The sequence below is a fragment of the Bos grunniens genome, chromosome 23 (assembly GCF_055505025.1).
Source record: "Bos grunniens cultivar Pamir isolate PY7600 chromosome 23, Bosgru_T2T1.0, whole genome shotgun sequence".
Taxonomy (NCBI): Eukaryota; Metazoa; Chordata; class Mammalia; order Artiodactyla; family Bovidae; genus Bos; species Bos grunniens.
The window spans coordinates 5110534-5128853 of NC_141187.1; the positions used below are offsets into that span (position 1 = coordinate 5110534).

General features: G+C 42.0%; 1 protein-coding gene across 1 annotated transcript in view; it reads left to right on the top strand.

The window, feature by feature from the left end:
* The window catches only part of DST (dystonin), a 406366-nt gene extending 388882 nt beyond the window's left edge, over positions 1 to 17484 (top strand). Inside the window, 11 exon segments of the mRNA XM_086370990.1 lie at positions 1520 to 1683; positions 2799 to 2961; positions 4537 to 4691; positions 4863 to 4937; positions 5910 to 5927; positions 8775 to 8892; positions 10042 to 10113; positions 11053 to 11252; positions 11830 to 11940; positions 15151 to 15274; positions 16480 to 17484. Of these exon segments, the coding sequence (XP_086227116.1) occupies positions 1520 to 1683; positions 2799 to 2961; positions 4537 to 4691; positions 4863 to 4937; positions 5910 to 5927; positions 8775 to 8892; positions 10042 to 10113; positions 11053 to 11252; positions 11830 to 11940; positions 15151 to 15274; positions 16480 to 16742 (1463 nt within the window). The 3' untranslated portion in view covers positions 16743 to 17484.
* Positions 17485 to 18320: the final 836 nt, after the last annotated feature.

The window sequence follows — 18320 nt, forward strand, 5'->3', positions numbered from 1 at the left end:
AAGGTAAATCCAGGTTTCTGTGTGTAACCTTATTTGCTTGAAGTATATCTTTAAGATTAGCCAGAAGAAATTAGAAAGATTTGCAATAAGAACAGAAATCATGACCTCCTTTGAAATGACTTGTTCTGCTTCTAGTATGTAAATAACCTTCAAGTGGAATGGAATAGGAATGACCGTGACCTAACTGTTCACTAGTAACCAGTAATCTGATTGATTTTGCTCATGGTCATATGACTTCAGGCTCTATTTACTGACTTCCCAGCCTGTCTTGACCCAACAAAATGACATCAAATTCAATAATAGCTTGGATAAGGTTTAGAAGACACACAATTTATGCCAATTTGTTGATTTTCTGAATGCTGTATTAATTAAAAAAAAAAAAAGAAAGAAAAAATGGTTTTGGGTCTGCCATGGTAAGAAAGTGGTTAGGGACTCTGCACAGACTCTTGGCTGTCCTGTGCCATACCCCTCCCCACCACCAGCTGGATCACGCAACCTTGGACATGTTATCTAAACCCTTTCTGAACCTCAGTTTTCTCGCCTGTAAAAGGGGAGGATTATAACCTTCTTGGGCTGTGGTGAGGATTTAATTTAACTGCTGTGTGTGAAGTGTTTAGCATACTTCCTGGACCATTGTTAAATATTAGCTCATTAAATTATGAGCTAATATTAAATTAGCTTTTTAATTTAATATTTAAAATTTTAAATTTAATTTAATTTTAAATTAAATTAAAAATGCTCATTAAATATTAGCTATTGATATCTCTGTACAGCCCCATGGGGGTTAGGAAATCTAGGCAAATCTCAGCTTGGACACTACCTTCCTATGTAAGCTGAGGCCAGTGATGTGTTTTTCCAGCTCACATCGAGCCGTTTAGTTGGATCAGGGAGCTCTGTGATGTTATAGAAGCCTGTAAGTGATAGAAAGAGGGCGGAAGCTCGAGGAGGGTGGTAAGTTGGGGCGTGAGCCAGTGTGCGGGGCTCAGCTTCAGCAGGAAGCGGGCCTGGAGGAAGGCCGTGCTGCCTCACACCGGGTGGTCAGGTTGGGGCTGTCGGGCGTCTCACTGACTGCGGCGTCCCCGGCATCGCCTGCCCACAACTGCCATCCTCGGGGCCTTAGCCTCTCAGTCACAGCCAGGCTTCTGGAACCGAGTCACAGACAGCAGTGCCCTGATTAGGTAGCAAAGAGGAAGGTGGCAGGGTGCTTCTTTGGAACTCAAGTGGCACAGAATTTAGGTTGAAAAGTGTTTGAAGCGTCAGTGTATTGAGAGAGCATCCTAGTACTTCAGGGCTCCTGTCAAGACACGTTAAAATGCCTCTGTCTCTGAACAGTATGTGATCCCTGTTAAGTAAAACGCACTTGGACCCTGATACCGCACTTCACCTCAATCAGAGTTTCTACTCGTCACAGTCAGTAGGGAACTTGATTCACTCTGAATGAGGAGCAGGAGAGGTCAGACCTTAACACCTTCCAGAACCCTGGAGACTTTGCCATCCTAATCAAGTTGTGTTTTAACAGGTAAACGCCTCCCAGCCCCAAGCTTCTATCCTTCTGGATCACAGACGCAAATTGAAACCAAAAATCCCAGGGTCAACTTACTGGTGAGCAAGTGGCAGCAAGTCTGGCTTCTCGCCTTAGAGAGGAGGCGGAAGCTGAACGACGCCTTGGACAGGCTGGAGGAGGTGAGGGGCTCGTGTGGGCATACTGGCATTTGCCCCCATTCACCAGGACGCAGTGCCAACGTCTTGGGTTTTTTCAACATTTCTGGTAATAGATAAACTCTTGATGTCAGAGTGCGTATTTTATTAATATTTCTGAAATTAATGCCGCAAGTATGAATGTTTTTATGGCGAAAAAACCCCTGATAGATGGGCTTTGGATTTAAGGGATCAAAGTCAAAAACAGATACATTGTAACATAATCAAAAGCTGCCGCCTCAGGTAAAGGTCTGGTTTGACACATTTGCTGGCAGCATCACCTAGCAACTGTAATCATTTATAATGCAGATCTTTTAATTATACATACTCTGATCTGAGGCTCTGAGAGTTTCAGATTCTGGAGCTGGTGAATGTTTAAAAGGTGGGAGTTGAGAGCGCCTGGTGGCGGAGAGCCCGAGGGGTTAAATGGGTCGTGCTGAGCTGGGCCTGCTCCCCAGGGGCACAGAGAATGAGTTTGCTGTACCAAAAAATTTCCTTTTGACATTTTGAGTTTTGTTTCTTCTGCTAAGTACAGAACAGAACAGTGGCAGTAATGAAATAAACTTTACAGGGTAAGCATTGAGGCCCCCTTTGCAAGACGATGTCTCTCTTGGAAAGAACGATGTGTGTGTAGTCTAGATGACCATCAAAAATAGCATTAATCATATTGTGTAAGATAGAATTCTTGTCATCTAGAGCAGCAGTCCCCAACCTTTTTGGCACCAGGGATCAATTTCGTGGAAGAGAATTTCCACAGACCGGGGGTGGGGTTGGGGAGGGGGGTGGTTTCAGAATGATTCAAGCACGTTACATTCCTTGTGCACTTGATTTCTGTTATTATTGCACAAGCTCCACCTTAGCTCATCAAGCAGTGGATCCCAGAGACTGGGGGACCCTTGAATCTAGAGGGTCATTAAAAATAATGGTAATTCATATTATATAAGATACAATTTTTTTTTCTAGAGGACCATTAAAAATAACGTTCATATCATATAAGATAAAATTTTTGTTGTCTAGAGGATCGTTAGGAATCACACTCATGTTGTATATGTAATTTGAGCACAGTAGTCACTCAGCCAAATGCCTCTTGCCCTTTTCAGCTTAGAGAATTTGCCAACTTTGACTTTGATGTCTGGCGCAAAAAGTACATGCGCTGGATGAACCACAAGAAATCTCGAGTGATGGACTTTTTCAGGAGGATAGATAAAGATCAAGATGGGAAAATAACCCGACAAGAGTTTATTGACGGAATCCTTTCCTCAAGTAAGTCCCAAGTGAGGTGGCCAGAATGAATGTAGTTTTTTTAAGAAAATGAGCACAGTTTAAGTTTTGGAGCCAGGAATCTTGTGTTATTTATAAGTAATTAGCATCACATTTAAATTCGGCTTTAAAGTCATTGCCCTCAAAAAACCAAAAAACCGTTCTTGGTTAAAATGTATGGCTTTGGAGGCAGGCACACTTACTAATTGTGTCACCACAGATAAATGGCGGTGGGTAAGCAGGTTGATAATTTTTAATTCTTAGATTGTGTTGCCTGACATAGAATGGGCAGTCAGTAAATGCAAAGCATCCCTCTTTTCTGTTGTAGTTCACATTCTAATCTGATATTGTCATTAGTAGGAAATTACAAGGCTATAGAAATTCTTAAAGTACGTGACCCCTTCTTGTTGACAAAATTAGTTTGATCCTGTGTTTGTGATTTCTTTGGCGGAGGTTACCGGAAACCATTCTCAAAGTAAATTTCATGTAAATTATTCCATAAGTGATACTTGAACCATATGAAATTTGCTAATCTTAAATAGCTTTTAGCCTAGACAAATAGCCACTTCAAAGGATTCAAGTAGTAAATAAGGGTAAATTTAGGCCACATATCTAGTGATTGTGCTTATGTTACATAAATCAGGTTTTTCTCTTTTTAAAGATTTTATTATATTTGATCATGCTAATCATTTAACTGGCCACACTATAATTCAGATGTACAACCAAGAGTGTCTCAAGGCAGAATTAACAAGTTAGTGCCACTTACTTTTTTTTTAAGACTTAAAGGGGACTTCCCTGGTGGTGCATTGGCTAAAACTCTGCACTTGCGCTGCAGTGGTCATGGATTCAATTCCTCGTCAGGGAACTAAGATCCTCCAAAGGACCCACACAAGGAGGCAAAAACAAAAAAACCCACACAAATCTTTTTTGTAAAATGTTATTATAGGTGGAAGGTCTTATCAGCTTTCATTGGGAGTAGAGTGTACTGAGAATATCTTAATTATCAGTTGTATGTGGAATCTAAACAAAAAGTCGGACTCATAGAAACAGGGCAGGAAAGTGTTTGGCCGGGAGGTGGGGGAGAGGCTGGTATGAGGGTACAAATTTCCAGATATAAAATTAATAAGGCCTGAAAATGTAATGTATGACTATGGTTTATATATGTATATAAATATGTTTGGTTATATATGTATAACATACGTATGTATATGTATATATACATGTGTGTATATATATATATGACATGTATATATGTGTATATATACACACACACACATATATATACACATGTATGTATATATGTATACATTATATATACATATATATATATATGACATGGTGACTATGATTGATAACATGTATAGATTGGAATTTGCTGAAAGAGTGAAACTTACTCTTACCAAAAAAAAATTGCAAAAGGTAAATATGTTAGGTGATGGATGTGTTAACTAGATGAGAGGAATCCCTCCACAGTGTACATATATCACATTATTATGGTTGCACCTTAAATATCTTGCAGTTTCATTTGTCAGTGATTCCCTCAATAATGCTACTTACTATTGTTTTGAAACTGTTAAGAGTTCCCTACCAGCCGCCTGGAGATGAGTGCAGTTGCAGACATCTTCGACAGAGATGGAGACGGGTACATCGACTACTATGAATTTGTAGCTGCCCTTCACCCAAATAAGGATGCATACAAACCCATCACTGATGCTGACAAAATCGAAGATGAGGTACTGCTTACCTTTATACTGTGTGCAGAGGTCACCTCATGTTCTGCCCAGATACCCTGCACGATTGATGCTGCAGCTTTATTTCCACGTTTCGTTGTTACATAACGGTTTTAAGGATGCCACGATGTAATATTAACATTAGAGTGACTATTTTATCATTGCTTTTGGCAGGTGACAAGGCAGGTAGCTAAGTGCAAATGTGCAAAACGATTCCAGGTTGAACAGATTGGAGATAACAAATACAGGGTAAGTTTCCAAAATAGCTGTGCGGTCTGCTTAAAGGATGAGAATTAAACATGTGATCTGCATTGCTTCCCAGGAGTGCCAATGACTTATTTTTACCATCTATCAAAGGGTACTGGTATGTGAAATTCCAGCTTTTGTAACTTTAAATGATATAAAGGTAGCTTGTTGTATATTAGGACATATCTTTGACATGTACAGGATGTCCATTCAAGGAGAAAAATATTCAGAGGAAAACACATCTTGTATATTTAGATTGCTTTATATTACTTTATAATCTATTTTATTATGATCAGAGGTAAGTTTTCATACCTTCAGTAACAAAACTATTCCAAGCCAGGAAGCAAAGTTAAAATGTTGACTCGTTTTTACAAATGTGAGAAAGAGGCAGTATTGTCCTCTGATGCAGAAATTTTTTTTTTAATTTAAATCTCAATAATTCAGTTCACCTTCTTTCAAAACAATTACTTGAAAGCACTTGTGACTTAGTCACACTTTCTCTATCATTTTTTTCTCTTTTTTTGAACATCTCTTATTTGTAGTAGCTAGATAGGAAATGTGCTGGTTTCCCTCCTATAGTCTGTTACTTATAAATGAAACAGTATTCATTTTGTTTTTGTATTTCTACATTGAAAAACATTCATCTATTGGGCTGGCCAAAAAGCTTGTTCACATTTTTCCAGACGATGGCACCGAAAAACCCAAATGAACTTTTTAGCCAACCCAGTATACGTTTGAATTTTTACCTTAAATTTGAAACCCAAAGACTTTCCAAAAAACTTGCATGGAAAATTTTCTGATTATTTGGTTTGAAGTTGGGAAAAATGGGTACCTGCACATCTCTAACCTAGATACTATATCCAGAATCCCAAAGTGTGAGAGAGAGGGTGTGTGTGTGTGTTTTCTGGAGTCATATGAAAAGTTTCCTATTGAACTAATTGTGTCTTTCTTCCATTTTCTCATTTTTTTTATCAGTTCTTCCTGGGAAATCAGGTATAAACCAGTGGAATGTATTCTCCAGTTCCCAATGGTTTTTTTTTAACTTTAATTCATAGTCATTAAAGCTTGCCCTGGCCCATCTTTCCCATGCTGTCCCCCTAGCGGCTACATTGTTGGTTGGCGTGGTGTTTCTGTCAGCGCTATAAGGGTCCTCGATCCAGGACTCCTTTCTGCTTTGTGTCTCAAATGAGGAGATTACCTTCAAGCACACCAGATAATCGGTTGTAGTCTGGCTAGGCACAGGGTTGAGTGCAGTTTTCAGCCCTATCTTTGATAATGCTGTTCCCACCTGTCACACGCAACTGCTCATTGCAGCACAAACTTGACTGTTGACAATCTCCGTGTGGTCTTGGTGCTTGGCCATTGAGGAGGAGGTTGCTCTGATGAGGGCAGTGAGAATAGGGCCAGCCTCTGGCAGTGACCCGGGAGGACAGCTCAGAGTGGTCAGCACGGCACTCGGCCTCAGTGATGGTTTTCTCCAGAGCAGCCGCCATCCGTGTGCCCTGGTCCATCGAGTTCGGGCTTTGCGTTCTGGGTAAAGTGTCTCTCTGACGGTCCTAAATGATACAAATCCCCGTGAGGAGCTGTTTCTCTTGTGACTTGACGAAATCCTAGCCGTGCTTATGCCGTTTTGCCCTCAGATTTAAGTCAGAATATTATAACTAAAGACAGAGAAATCATATTTTAATTTAAACAAGGAAAGTTGTTTTTTTTTTTAACTCTGTGCTTTTGAAAACCGGCATGCTATTTGTGACACCTGACCATTTGTGTGTGCCCAGTTGCTTCAGTAGTGTCTGACCCTACACCACCTCGCGGACGGCAGCCCAGCAGGCTCCTCTGTCCATGGGATTCCCCCGGCAAGGCTCCTGCAGTGCACTGCCATGCCCTCCTCCAGGGGATCTGGCCGTATTACAGATACTACTCTCCTCCTCAGTTTCTAAGTCAGATTAGATCTTAAGTTTCAAACTACCAAGTATCATTTACTTGGAAGCAAATTATTTTTTCAAATAACATTTTAAAGTCATTTTGAATAGATGTTTTGAAACCTTCCATTGGTTTGCCTAAGAAGTTACTTTCCCTTTCTTGTTATTTTCTAAGTTAGTAATTGTGACAGCATCTTTTATTTTTGGAAAGGATGAAATGACCCCAAAGGTTTAAGTCACTGAAAATACAAACAACAACATTATGTATTTTTCAATTTAGCTGTTGAAAAAAATCAGGGAAATTCTAAAGACATTGGTACCTGTCAGAGAATGCCATCTCAAAATTTAAACTTATTCATATTTAGTATGATGGAAATAAATTGAAATATCATCCCTATAAAATAAATATTTTATATTATTTATATGTGATATAAATATTTACCTATATCCTTAAAGCTTGTTTTCAATGTAATCTTGGACCAAAAGTGTATGTATGGTCTGATTATCTGGTTCCTTAAGGGTAATTTTCTTTGAATCCCCTCCTTTTCCTTTGCTTATTAGCAGCACCAAATTTTTTCTAACAAATTAAATATGTGTTTTGATTTTTAAATTTTAATTTACAATTCACTAGCAGGTTCAGTTACAGGAGAGTTGAAATCTCAAGGCTTAAAAACCATTTTAGAAAAAGCAATGTAAAAAGGTTTGATGTGACTATCTTGAGTCCCACTGGTACATTTTACATACTTTCTGGATCCTTCTGAGTTTCAGGGTCTGGGATGGTTGGCTTTGTTCTAGTGTTCTCTTCCTGAAACTCAGCGTTAAAATTTATGAAAAGCAGCAAATTGTTTCTACTTCAAGTTTTTCTATTTATCTTTCATGAGCCCAGACAAATAGTCACAATTGTATGTTCCCTGCCTTAAAAAGAAGCTCTTTATGTCAACTTGACTGTTGATTTTGCTATGGTATCCGCCAGGTTGGCAACCATGAAATTCAGTCTGGTGGTTTTTGTAAGTTGGTCATGAGCTTGTTAGAAATGATTTAAGGGTATAAAATCATTTCTCATGGGCTTTCATAGTAAATCAACCTTATGATCAGAAACTGCCTGCAGTCTACTTGTATATTCAAGAGTTGAAGAATTTGTAGCATATCTGAGTGATCAGAGATCCACTGAAAGAGCAGGAAAAGACAAATGCTTCTCAGTGTCAGCAATTTTGATGCATACAGCTTTAAAGAAGGCCTTTTAGATTTAAAAGCTGTATCATTCCTAATGTGTCAGTGTCTGTCCAATATGACAGTAATCTAAAATGGCATGTTAATCCAGCCTTTAACAAATTAGCCTACCAGATCATTAGTGATGCAGAAATTTTATTTAACTGTGAAATTTTTATTAGTCACGATCATTTATTGTCTCTTTTGCTAAGTCAGAATTGCTTAGAGAAAGCAGATGAGTTTATGAACATTTCTGCCACAGATTTCCAACAGCTTTAGGTGTAAGATGAAGTTTTCATGAAGAAGAATCAGAGTTTATTAAATTTTCTTTAGGATCATGTTACCTCCTGGAACCCCCAGGAGACTGGATCAGTGCTTATTTTCATGGCTGTGTTTACTCTCTAGAAACATTTTTCAATTACTTCCTTACTAATGTTGTTTCTGTCATAAGTGAGAAAAATCATTTTTAGAAGAAAGCTTCAGGATTACACGTGATAACCTTCGTCATCTTTTTTCACCCTATTTCCTCTGGGCTAAATCAGCATGCAGCCGTCTAACGCAGATCATGACAAACCCCTCTCTGAGATTTTACTAATCGCTGCGAACTAAGCAAGAAGTTAGAGTTGGTTGCTTATAGCAGATCGCACTTCCTGCCTTGGTTGAGATTTACTCTGGACAATTAGAGGGTCTTCTTTCTTTCCCTTCCCAGTTTGGAGACTCCCAGCAACTTCGGCTCGTCCGCATCCTGCGCAGCACCGTGATGGTTCGCGTTGGAGGTGGATGGATGGCGCTCGATGAGTTCCTAGTGAAAAACGACCCTTGCAGGGGTAAGGAGACGCTTACCATCAGGGTAGTCACCCCGTGCAAGTATGTCCATCCTGTGTTATTTTCCAGCATCAAAAACATACTGGGGTGTACACCTGAATCTATCACAGCATTGTTCATCAACTCTGCTCCAGTGTATCAAGTAAAACTATACTCCCAGTACATAAAGTCAAACGTTTTTTAAAAAGTTAGCTAATTACTGAGGCTCATTTTGGTCATATATTATTGGGTTGGCTAAAAAGTTCTCTTGGGTTTGCCCATAAGATATTACGGAAAAACCCAAATGAACTTTTTGGCCAGTCCAATATGATGAATGTTCACATTGGTCTGTCAGCCTGAAGTTCCCAAAGAACTTGGGGCAGTTGTGTAAACTGTGTTCCTTGCTCTTGTTTTTTTTTTTTTTTTTTTCTTTTCCACTTTTCCTGGATAGCTAGGAGACTGGGGGATGGGAAACACTAGAATGTATTTTTCTGTATGAGACACCCCACCATCTGCAGTTTTCAGAATGAGCGATTCTACCAGCCAAGGACAGGATTTCCTCTGTCATTGAAAAGCAAAGTAAGAGGAAAGAAAACCGAGTGATGAAGATTGAAGATAGTGTACAGGAGAAGTTTGAAAGCAAAAGTGTTTCTGAAATTAGGGGGAGGTGAGGAAAGCAGTATTGAAAAAAATGTTTAAACAATAAGCTCCTGATTTGACTCTGAATTTTGAAGTTACAGATCAGCGCCCTAAGAAGGTGCGCACACACCGCACCATAGCACTCAGGCGGGTGGGACTGGGCTCGGGTGGCCAGTCCGCGGGCCTCCCTGCTGGCCACCGTGGGTGATGACGCCTAAAGGAGTGAAGTAAGAGCAAAGGCGCCCTTTTGTTTTGTATTTGGAAACAGTGCAGCCTAAGGTAGCACAGCTCCACTTATGAAACAAGGGAGAAGGCAGAGTGCTCTGTGCGGTTGCCTGAGAAAGGCAGCTTGCCTGGGGCAGGGTCTTCAGGTGCGGTTTTCCTCCCGAGTCAGCCCTGTGCGTGCTTCTCTTCTAAACTGTGCACCAAGGCCCGACCTGAGAAGCCTTGGCGTAGTCGACCACGGTGCTGTGTTTCTTCTTCTGCTAACAGTTCTCTTGAATGTGATTGATATCCTGTGTCATTTCTTCTAGTTCATCATCATGGGAGTAAAATGTTACGCTCGGAATCAAACTCTTCAATCACTACTACTCAGCCTACTATAGGTTGGCGACCCCTCTCTTTGCCTCTCCCCTCTGGCCTCTCCTCTTTCCTCCTTTGACATTCTTGCTTTCGTTGTTTGTTTTCAAATAACGCGCTTCATCCATCACGTATGGCTTAACTCACATCCAACTGAGCTGGTGCTTCCAAATTGAAACTCTCGACATTGGACGCCCTTCCAGTGTTGCAGACGCAGGGGTTGTGTCTGTGATCAAACACAGGCCAATGCCCCACACGCGAGGCTCTGGCGGCGCCTCAAGAGCGCGTGCACACGTGTCGGTCTGAGTGTTGAATCACAGATGACCTCCCAGATCCTCCGGTCTGGCGTTTGTTATTTTGCATGTTGTAAAACCAGGTTTTTAAGGCATAAAATAAAAATACCAGCCGCCTTCTTGAAAGTGAAAAACCCGAAAGTTTATGTGTTGTCATCATGATTAATAACCCATCTCTCATTCTGTATAACTGTTCAATTAATCCTGATGGTGAAATATTGGTCTCAATCTCCTGGCCTCAGTAGTACCTACAAAAGCCATAGTCCCTGCCTCCCTGGTCCCCTTGGGGTGGGGATGGCATAGGGAAACACTGCAGGCATCAGTAGCGGGTGGATTAACGGTATTTGAGCATGAGCTTGTCATTTTCATGCTGACTCTCTCTTTAATAGTGGTTCCTCTTGCTCTGGTGTCTAGTGTTAGAATAAGCACACTTTTATTTTTATCTTCCCCCAACTTACTTGTATCTAAAAGGAATGCATTGTAAAGGAATGCATTTGACTTTTTGTGATGCTGAGTGGGAGTTGGCATGGCAAAAAGGTGTTCTTGCAATCCTCCACGTGGTCTGTGGTGCCCGGTGGCGATTTTTCCCCTCACATACTGAGCCCCTGTTTTTTGTTTTTTTTTTCCCTTCCTTTCTTGTGTGTGTGCCTTCTCACGTGTTCCACCATCCAGCAAAAGGAAGGACGAACATGGAACTGCGGGAGAAGTTCATCTTGGCGGATGGAGCCACTCAGGGCATGGCTGCCTTCCGGCCGCGGGGCCGGAGATCAAGGCCCTCATCCCGGGCGGCCTCGCCCAGTCGGTCCACGTCCGTGTCCGGTCAGGCCGGCCAGGCCGCCTCCCCGCAGGTCCCTGCCAGCAGCACGCCTAAGGTAGGACGCGTTTTCTTCTCCTCCACACTCCCCGTCTAGAGCAGCAGTCCCAGCCTCTGGGATCTAATGTCTGATGTTCTGTGGTGAAGCTGCTATAATAATAAATAGGAATAAAGTATGCAATTCATGTAACGCTCTTGAGTCATCCCCAGACCAATCCCTGGTGCCAGAAAAGGTTGGGGACTGCTGTGCTAGAGTCTGCTTTTCAGTGTTTGGGGTTCCTAGAATTTGCAGGACCAGCTTTCTCCAGATGTGTCCCTTATCACAATATGGAAGATGCAGGATTAAATATATGTGTGTGGGTGTGTGTGGGTGTGTGTGTGTATTTTTTTTGGTATGCCTTTGCCTTGTGGCCCATATAGAGACAATCTGTTTGGAGACTTTGATACCTTTTAGACTGCATTTTCTTTTTAAAGCTTCATTCATGTTTTTGGTGTGTATGATTTGCCATCAGGCCTTTCCATGTGTTTTTAATGACGATCATTCTTACTGCGAAATGAGTAGCTGTGACTCTCTTTCCGTGGCTTTGCTTTTTATCTGCCATCCTTCACGTTTGATTTGCCATTGTTCCATACAGATTCTCCATCCTTTAACACGCAATTATGGTAAACCCTGGTTGACAAACAGCAAGGTGTCAACTCCCTGTAAACCAGCCGAGTGCCCTGACCTTCCCGTGTCATCTCCAGAGGTATCGTAAGGCCCCAGATTCCAGCCTAACAGCTGCCTTTAACTGACTATCACTTACTAGCCCTGCTGCACCTCCCCCTTGATAGCTGCACTTTTGACAATATTGTGTCTTTTTAAACACTTCTTTGTAGTAAGTCTCAACCCAGCATTTCTAGGCAGACACAAGAGTAAGGGGTCAAACAGAAAAGACGGCTTGTAGCTCCTTAACCTTGCCACCACTGCGGGCTCTTTATCGCTTCTGCTTTTTGTTCTCTTGCTCATACTTCTGCTTTTCTCCCCTGGGAGAGTGAAATACAGGAGACTATACCCAGACCTGAGTCCAGTTTCTTTTCAAGCTGATGGTTTCCTTCTGCTTCTAGACATAATTTCAGCAAGAAATACTATAATCCTTTTTGGGAGAGAGTGAAAGGCAGTGTTATTTGCAAGAGAATCCCTTGAAAGAATGTGGATTGAGTGTTCTCTCTGGGCAAGGTCCTTCTGACTGTCTGGTATGTTGCGTCTGTCCAAGAACACTGGGTGGTTGGGACGTAGCCTTTTAGTCATCAGTGCCGGAGGTCAGGGGCTAAGGTAGGCACAAAGTTATCTCTCTTTCTCAAAAGGTGTATGTCTTTATTAGACTTGATGATTTTTAGTCAGTGTGCTCTTTTTTAAATGACATGCTCTATGGGGATAAGATATTTAGGTGATATAAGATTTGCCAAGATTAACTCCTATATCAGATCATTTATGTTCAACTGGAAGTCAACCATACGTCTTTTAAAGAAACTTCTCTGTAAAATGATAAACATAGGCACATATTTGACCAGAATCACAAGAATTGGGTGGGAGAGAATCTCTAAATAACTCTTCCTGAAACCAAGGAGGCATTTCATATTAAAGGCAAGGACTCTTGGATGCAAGTAACTTAGTACCACTCAAAACCCTTTTATGCTTTTCCAAAACTCTTTCTTACGTATTATTTAACCCTCACACTCATAATGAGAGGCAGGCAGAGGAAATATCATTGCCCTCCTGAGACCGGAATGACGTAAATGGAAATTGCTGATGGAGGTAGAATCAGGCACAAACCAGTCCTCATCCCCAGCCCCTCGTCCCTCTCCCTTCCCCCGAGTGAGCAATGTTGTTTAGTATCACATGTTCTGTCTCGAGGTGTCACTTCTGATGGATCTGTTGTGGCCAGAACTGAAAGCAGAGGAGGGAACCTTACGTGAGATGTTTGTTTTAAATATTTAGGGCTTATGAATGGATAAGAGAGCTGTGGTACATATACACAACGGAGTATTACTCAGCCATTAAAAAGAATACATTTGAATCAGTTCTAATGAGGTGGATGGAACTGGAGCCTATTATACAGAGTGAAGTAAGCCAGAAAGAAAAACACCAGTACAGTATACTAACGCATATATATGGAATTTAGAAAGATGGTAACAATAACCCTGTGTACGAGACAGGAAAAGAGACACTGATGTATAGATCAGTCTTATGGACTCTGTGGAAGAGGGAGAGGGTGGGGAGATTTGGGAGAATGGCATTGAAACATGTATAATATCATGTATGAAACAAGTCGCCAGTCCAGGTTCGATGCACGATACTGGATGCTTGGGGCTGGTGCACTGGGATGACCCAGAGGGAGGGTATGGGGAGGGAGGAGGGAGGAGGGTTCAGGATGGGGAACACAGGTATACCTGTGGCGGATTCATTTCGCTATTTGGCAAAACTAATACAATATTGTAAAGTTTAAAAATAAAATAAAATCAAAAATAAATAAATAAATATTGAGGGCTGTGCTACTCCGTTAGTTCAAGTTTTTAAAAAATGGAAACCACCCCCCCACCCAAATTAAAGTCTTTAGGTAATAGAAAACTAGGTATGATTTCAAGTAGCCTCATGAGACAAAACAACAGTATCCTTCCGTGGAGGGGTCTTTCAGAGGACTGAGTAGCTTTGTGATCATAAAATCAAGCGCGTCAAGGCACCTGACGAGTGCTTTTGGTGTTCCGGGGGCAGGAACTGTCACCTCGCATAATATGTTTCATCACCTGCGAGTCCTCAGTCTCTCTTGCGTTGCTGAGATTCTCAGTTAGGGATTTAGCTGAAGCAGAGCTGTCAGACTTCATTTGGGGAAGTTACTGCCCTCCTCAAGCCCTCCTCTTTCATGTCTGTGAAAAAGTGATTAGGTAAGTGTGAGGATTGGTTGTGGTTAGATGTGTGATAATATTTTGAACACTCAAGTAATCTATATGAATTCTATTTACATTCTATACTTAAATGTATAGAGAGTATGTAAATGAATTATGAATATCACTAATATTAACAAATTGCAAGTCTGATGTATCAGGAGGTCTTACATGTGCTTTATTAAGCATTTAAAAGTATTTGATAAAGGAAAATTAATTTTAAAAAGCACATATAATTATATAGATTTATTTCCTCCAAACAGCTCCCTGACTGTGAGCTCATTGAGGGATGCGATATCCTTATACTTCTCAGGAGATTTGTTTTTTCTTTTTTTAACTTTGGGAGAATTTTCAAAATGTTGTCGTGATGAAGAAAAAGTGCAGTGATTTTAGACTTACAATAAAAATTTCATAGCTGTGATTGCTTGAACGCTTGTAAGAATTTTAAGAGAATCATCCCAAAATGGTGTAAGGTATCTTGTGTGTGAGGACCATAGAAAGTGACAGGGCCAAGGGATAAAAGTGACGTCTTACAGATTAATAAAGTGTCACTTTTGGGGGCCATTTTGTTGGTTTAAATGATGGCTGTCTAAGCATTTCTTATTTTCTTTCTGTTCTGTTTATTTCTGTCTTGGTCCCTAAAAGCCTTGCAAGCAGCAGATAATCCAAACACAATTTTTCAGAGCCCCATCTTCTCTCTGTACCATGTAATCACCATCCTCTTCTTTTGGCTGAACTCTGAACTCTGTGATATTCACTGACTGTCTGAGAGATACTAACATACTCACAGTTTGTTACCTCTATTTTCATATCTTATCTCCGACATGGACTCATCTCCTTTAGAGGGTTCCCTCTGAATGCAGGGAGAGAACAAGAAGTTCGTAGGTGGGAGCCCAGTGCCTTGTTAACCGGTAGGCTGTCCCCTCCACCTCTCAAGTGTCAGCGGAGGGTTCCCACAGCCTGCGAAGCGGTGTCGGTGGAGGATCATGGGACAAACGCAGTGTCTGAAATGTCTTTTTCCTGCTTAACCACAGGGGACACCGATACAGGGAAGCAAGCTCCGACTTCCGGGATACTTGTCAGGGAAAGGCTTCCACTCCGGGGAGGACAGTGGCTTGATCACCACCGCAGCTGCCAGAGTGCGGACCCAGTTTGCCGGTGAGTCTGGGGTGCTTCCTCCCTGATGTGATCTAAAGGTGGGAGTCCCGTTTCTTCCTAGTCAGGGAAGACGAACTGATGCTGCTGTGTGCTTCTGAAATGACAGGTGGTCCCAGTCATCCATTTAAGATAGGGGATCAATGAGCCAAGGGGAATAAGAGACTCAAAAATTCCCTTTCAGAAAGTACCAGAGAAAGATGAGAGAGTGACTGTGAAATCAAAGAAAAGCTACAACAGGATCTACCCTTTCAGGCCAGAAGGTCTGGCCTCCTTTGCTGCTTGATAATTGCACTGGGCTGTTTTGGGTGGTTGGAAGAGCCCGACCACTCTGGTTCTGACTCCAGGGTCCTGAGCACAACAAGCCTCAGTTCAGTTCAGTTCAGTCACTCAGTCGTATCCAACTCTTTGCAACCCCATGGACCACATCACGCCGGGCCTCCCTGTCCATCACCAACTCCCGGAGTTTACTTAAACTCATGTCCATTGAGTCGGTGATGCCATCCAACCATCTCATCCTCTGTCGTCCCCTTCTCCTCCCGCCTTCAATCTTACCCAGCCTCAGGGATTTTCCATTGAATCAGTTCTTCGCATCAGGTGCCCAAAGTATTGGAGTTTGAGCTTCAACATCAGTCCTTCCAATGAACACTCAAGGACTGATCTCCTTTAGGAAGGACTGGTTGGATTTCCTTGTGGTTCAAGGGACTCTCAAGAGTCTTTTCCAACACCACAGTTCAAAAGCAGCAATTCTTTGGCGCTCAGCTTTCTTTATAGCAAGCCTGAAGCTTCTTTAAACAAATTTTTTTGTCTTCCGTTCCCCTCTGCTTTGAATTCCTTATCTGCAGGTAAAACTTTGACCAAGTGCGTGCTGTGCATTTGCACTGCACACATCCCTAGGGCAGACCTGCCACACTTTGGAAAACACAGTCTCCAGTTCAATACATCTAATCCTTCCATCTGTGTCCAGTCAGTGGAATTCCTGTTTAAGTGGGATGGCTCCCAACCTCCACTTTGTGTGTGTATCCAGCTTTTTGTATATTTCATCCACTTAAGGGTCACAGCAAGGCCATAAAACCCACAGGTATTGCCTGAGCACCTCCTGGGTGTTCAGCAGACTGGCTGAGATTGAGTGTGGTGTTGAGCTTCGAGAACTGGTGGCAGGGGGCGCAGGAGGCAGGATGACCTGTCTCTGCCCTCTCTCTGCTCAGATCCCAGGAGGACGCCGAGCCGACCCGGGAGCCGGGCCGGCAGCAAAGCCGGCAGCCGGGCCAGCAGCCGCCGCGGCAGTGACGCCTCGGACTTCGACATCTCGGAGATCCAGTCCGCGGGCTCCGACGTGGAGACTGTCCCCCCAACACACAGGCCTACGCCCCGAGCAGGTTCTCGGCCGCCTGGAGCCAAGCCTTCCAAAATCCCCACGCCCCAGAGGAAATCACCTGCCAGCAAATTGGACAAGTCCTCCAAGAGATAGTGCAGTTGGTTCCGCCATGGCCCTTCCTGAAGCCTTTACTATTTAAGTCTGAGAGATGTAACATATGATGTAGAGATTATTGTGAAATATTGCAAGAGGTGAGTTTAAAAATTCTGCAGATGGCCTTATCTGTGTATTTGTCTTTTTCTTTCCTCTGTATGATTTTGGGTCAGATAGTCTGGGGTTGGACTCACACCCTCTGTGAGGCAGGAGAGAGTGTTTGACAGGCATAGAGGTTCCTACACTGAGCACACGGTACCTGAAGGTAAGTCCACAGCCTCCCGGCAGCCAGCCCTCCACTGGGCGCTAATGTGAAGGATACCTCATGACACGCCCCTGCTTCTCTGGAGACCCCGAAAAGCCAACAGACACCCCCAGGGATCTGTTCCGAGATGATGTCAGTGTGAACTGCGAGATGGGGGGCAGAAAGACAGACACACCCACCACGGTTCTTATCCTCCTGCTGACAGAACTCACAGGAGGTTCCTTTCCGCGCCTTCCCATGCTCTGAGACTCCCAGACTCTTGTGCATTTCTGCGCCCATGGCTTCACCTGAGGCCAGAGGCCACCTGGACCTGAGACCTAGTATCCTGTAAGAGTATCATCATAAAGTGCATTCATCTAAATGTGAGGTTTTCTTTTGCTTGAGTGGACAGTAGCGCCTGTACCATTGAACTCATTTTGTATCAAAGCAAGTTTGCTTGCGGAAAAGCTATGAAATAAAATATGTCCCTTAACTACATTGCTATGGAATTAATTTTTTTCCCCAGGGAAAAAAAAAACAAATCCGTGTATTTTTTTATGAGCAAATATCCATTTGGAGTGACCAAAAGAGACTTAAAAATGGGTTTATTTTGATTTTCTCATCTGAAATAATCATGTTCTGGTATTATATCTATATTTAATAAATATATACCTTTTAATTTATTATGTATACTCACATACTATAGAAAGATATTATTATAGTATGCATTTAATAAAACATATTCACATGAACATATGGAATAACTGATTCTTTAAGGTGAATTTTTTCCATTTATTTGTTTTAAATAAATGTTATATGGATGATCTCTCTTTAGTAACAGTGTGATAGGCTAAGTTTGGGGGACAGAAACACAAGGATATAATATATAATGAACAAATGATAAAATAACAGTCATTCTACTTTTAATTCAAAAGTGCCAACCATGTGCCAGCCACTGTTGGTGACACTGAGCCTACAGGGTCCCCAGCCCTCTTCTCTTCAAAAGGGGAAAAGTTAAATCACTAAAAAACATGAACTGAAAGCAGGGAATGTATGACAAGGTAATATAGTTATATCCTTTTAGCCTGCGTACATTTAAGAATCAAATGGTAGAGTTGTATTTAAAATGGCATCAAATATGATTAGAAGGATAGCAAATGGTTCCTTTGGAACCATGACCAGTTATGACTTCCCTCGTGACATTGTCAATTTATTTCACAAGTGGGAGTGGTGGTGATCAGGTTCAAGGTGATAATCATGTTTTCCTCACGTGACCTTTATCACAGAGGACCTGGAATCTCCACGGACAGAAATTCAGTACTTCTTTCAGTGAC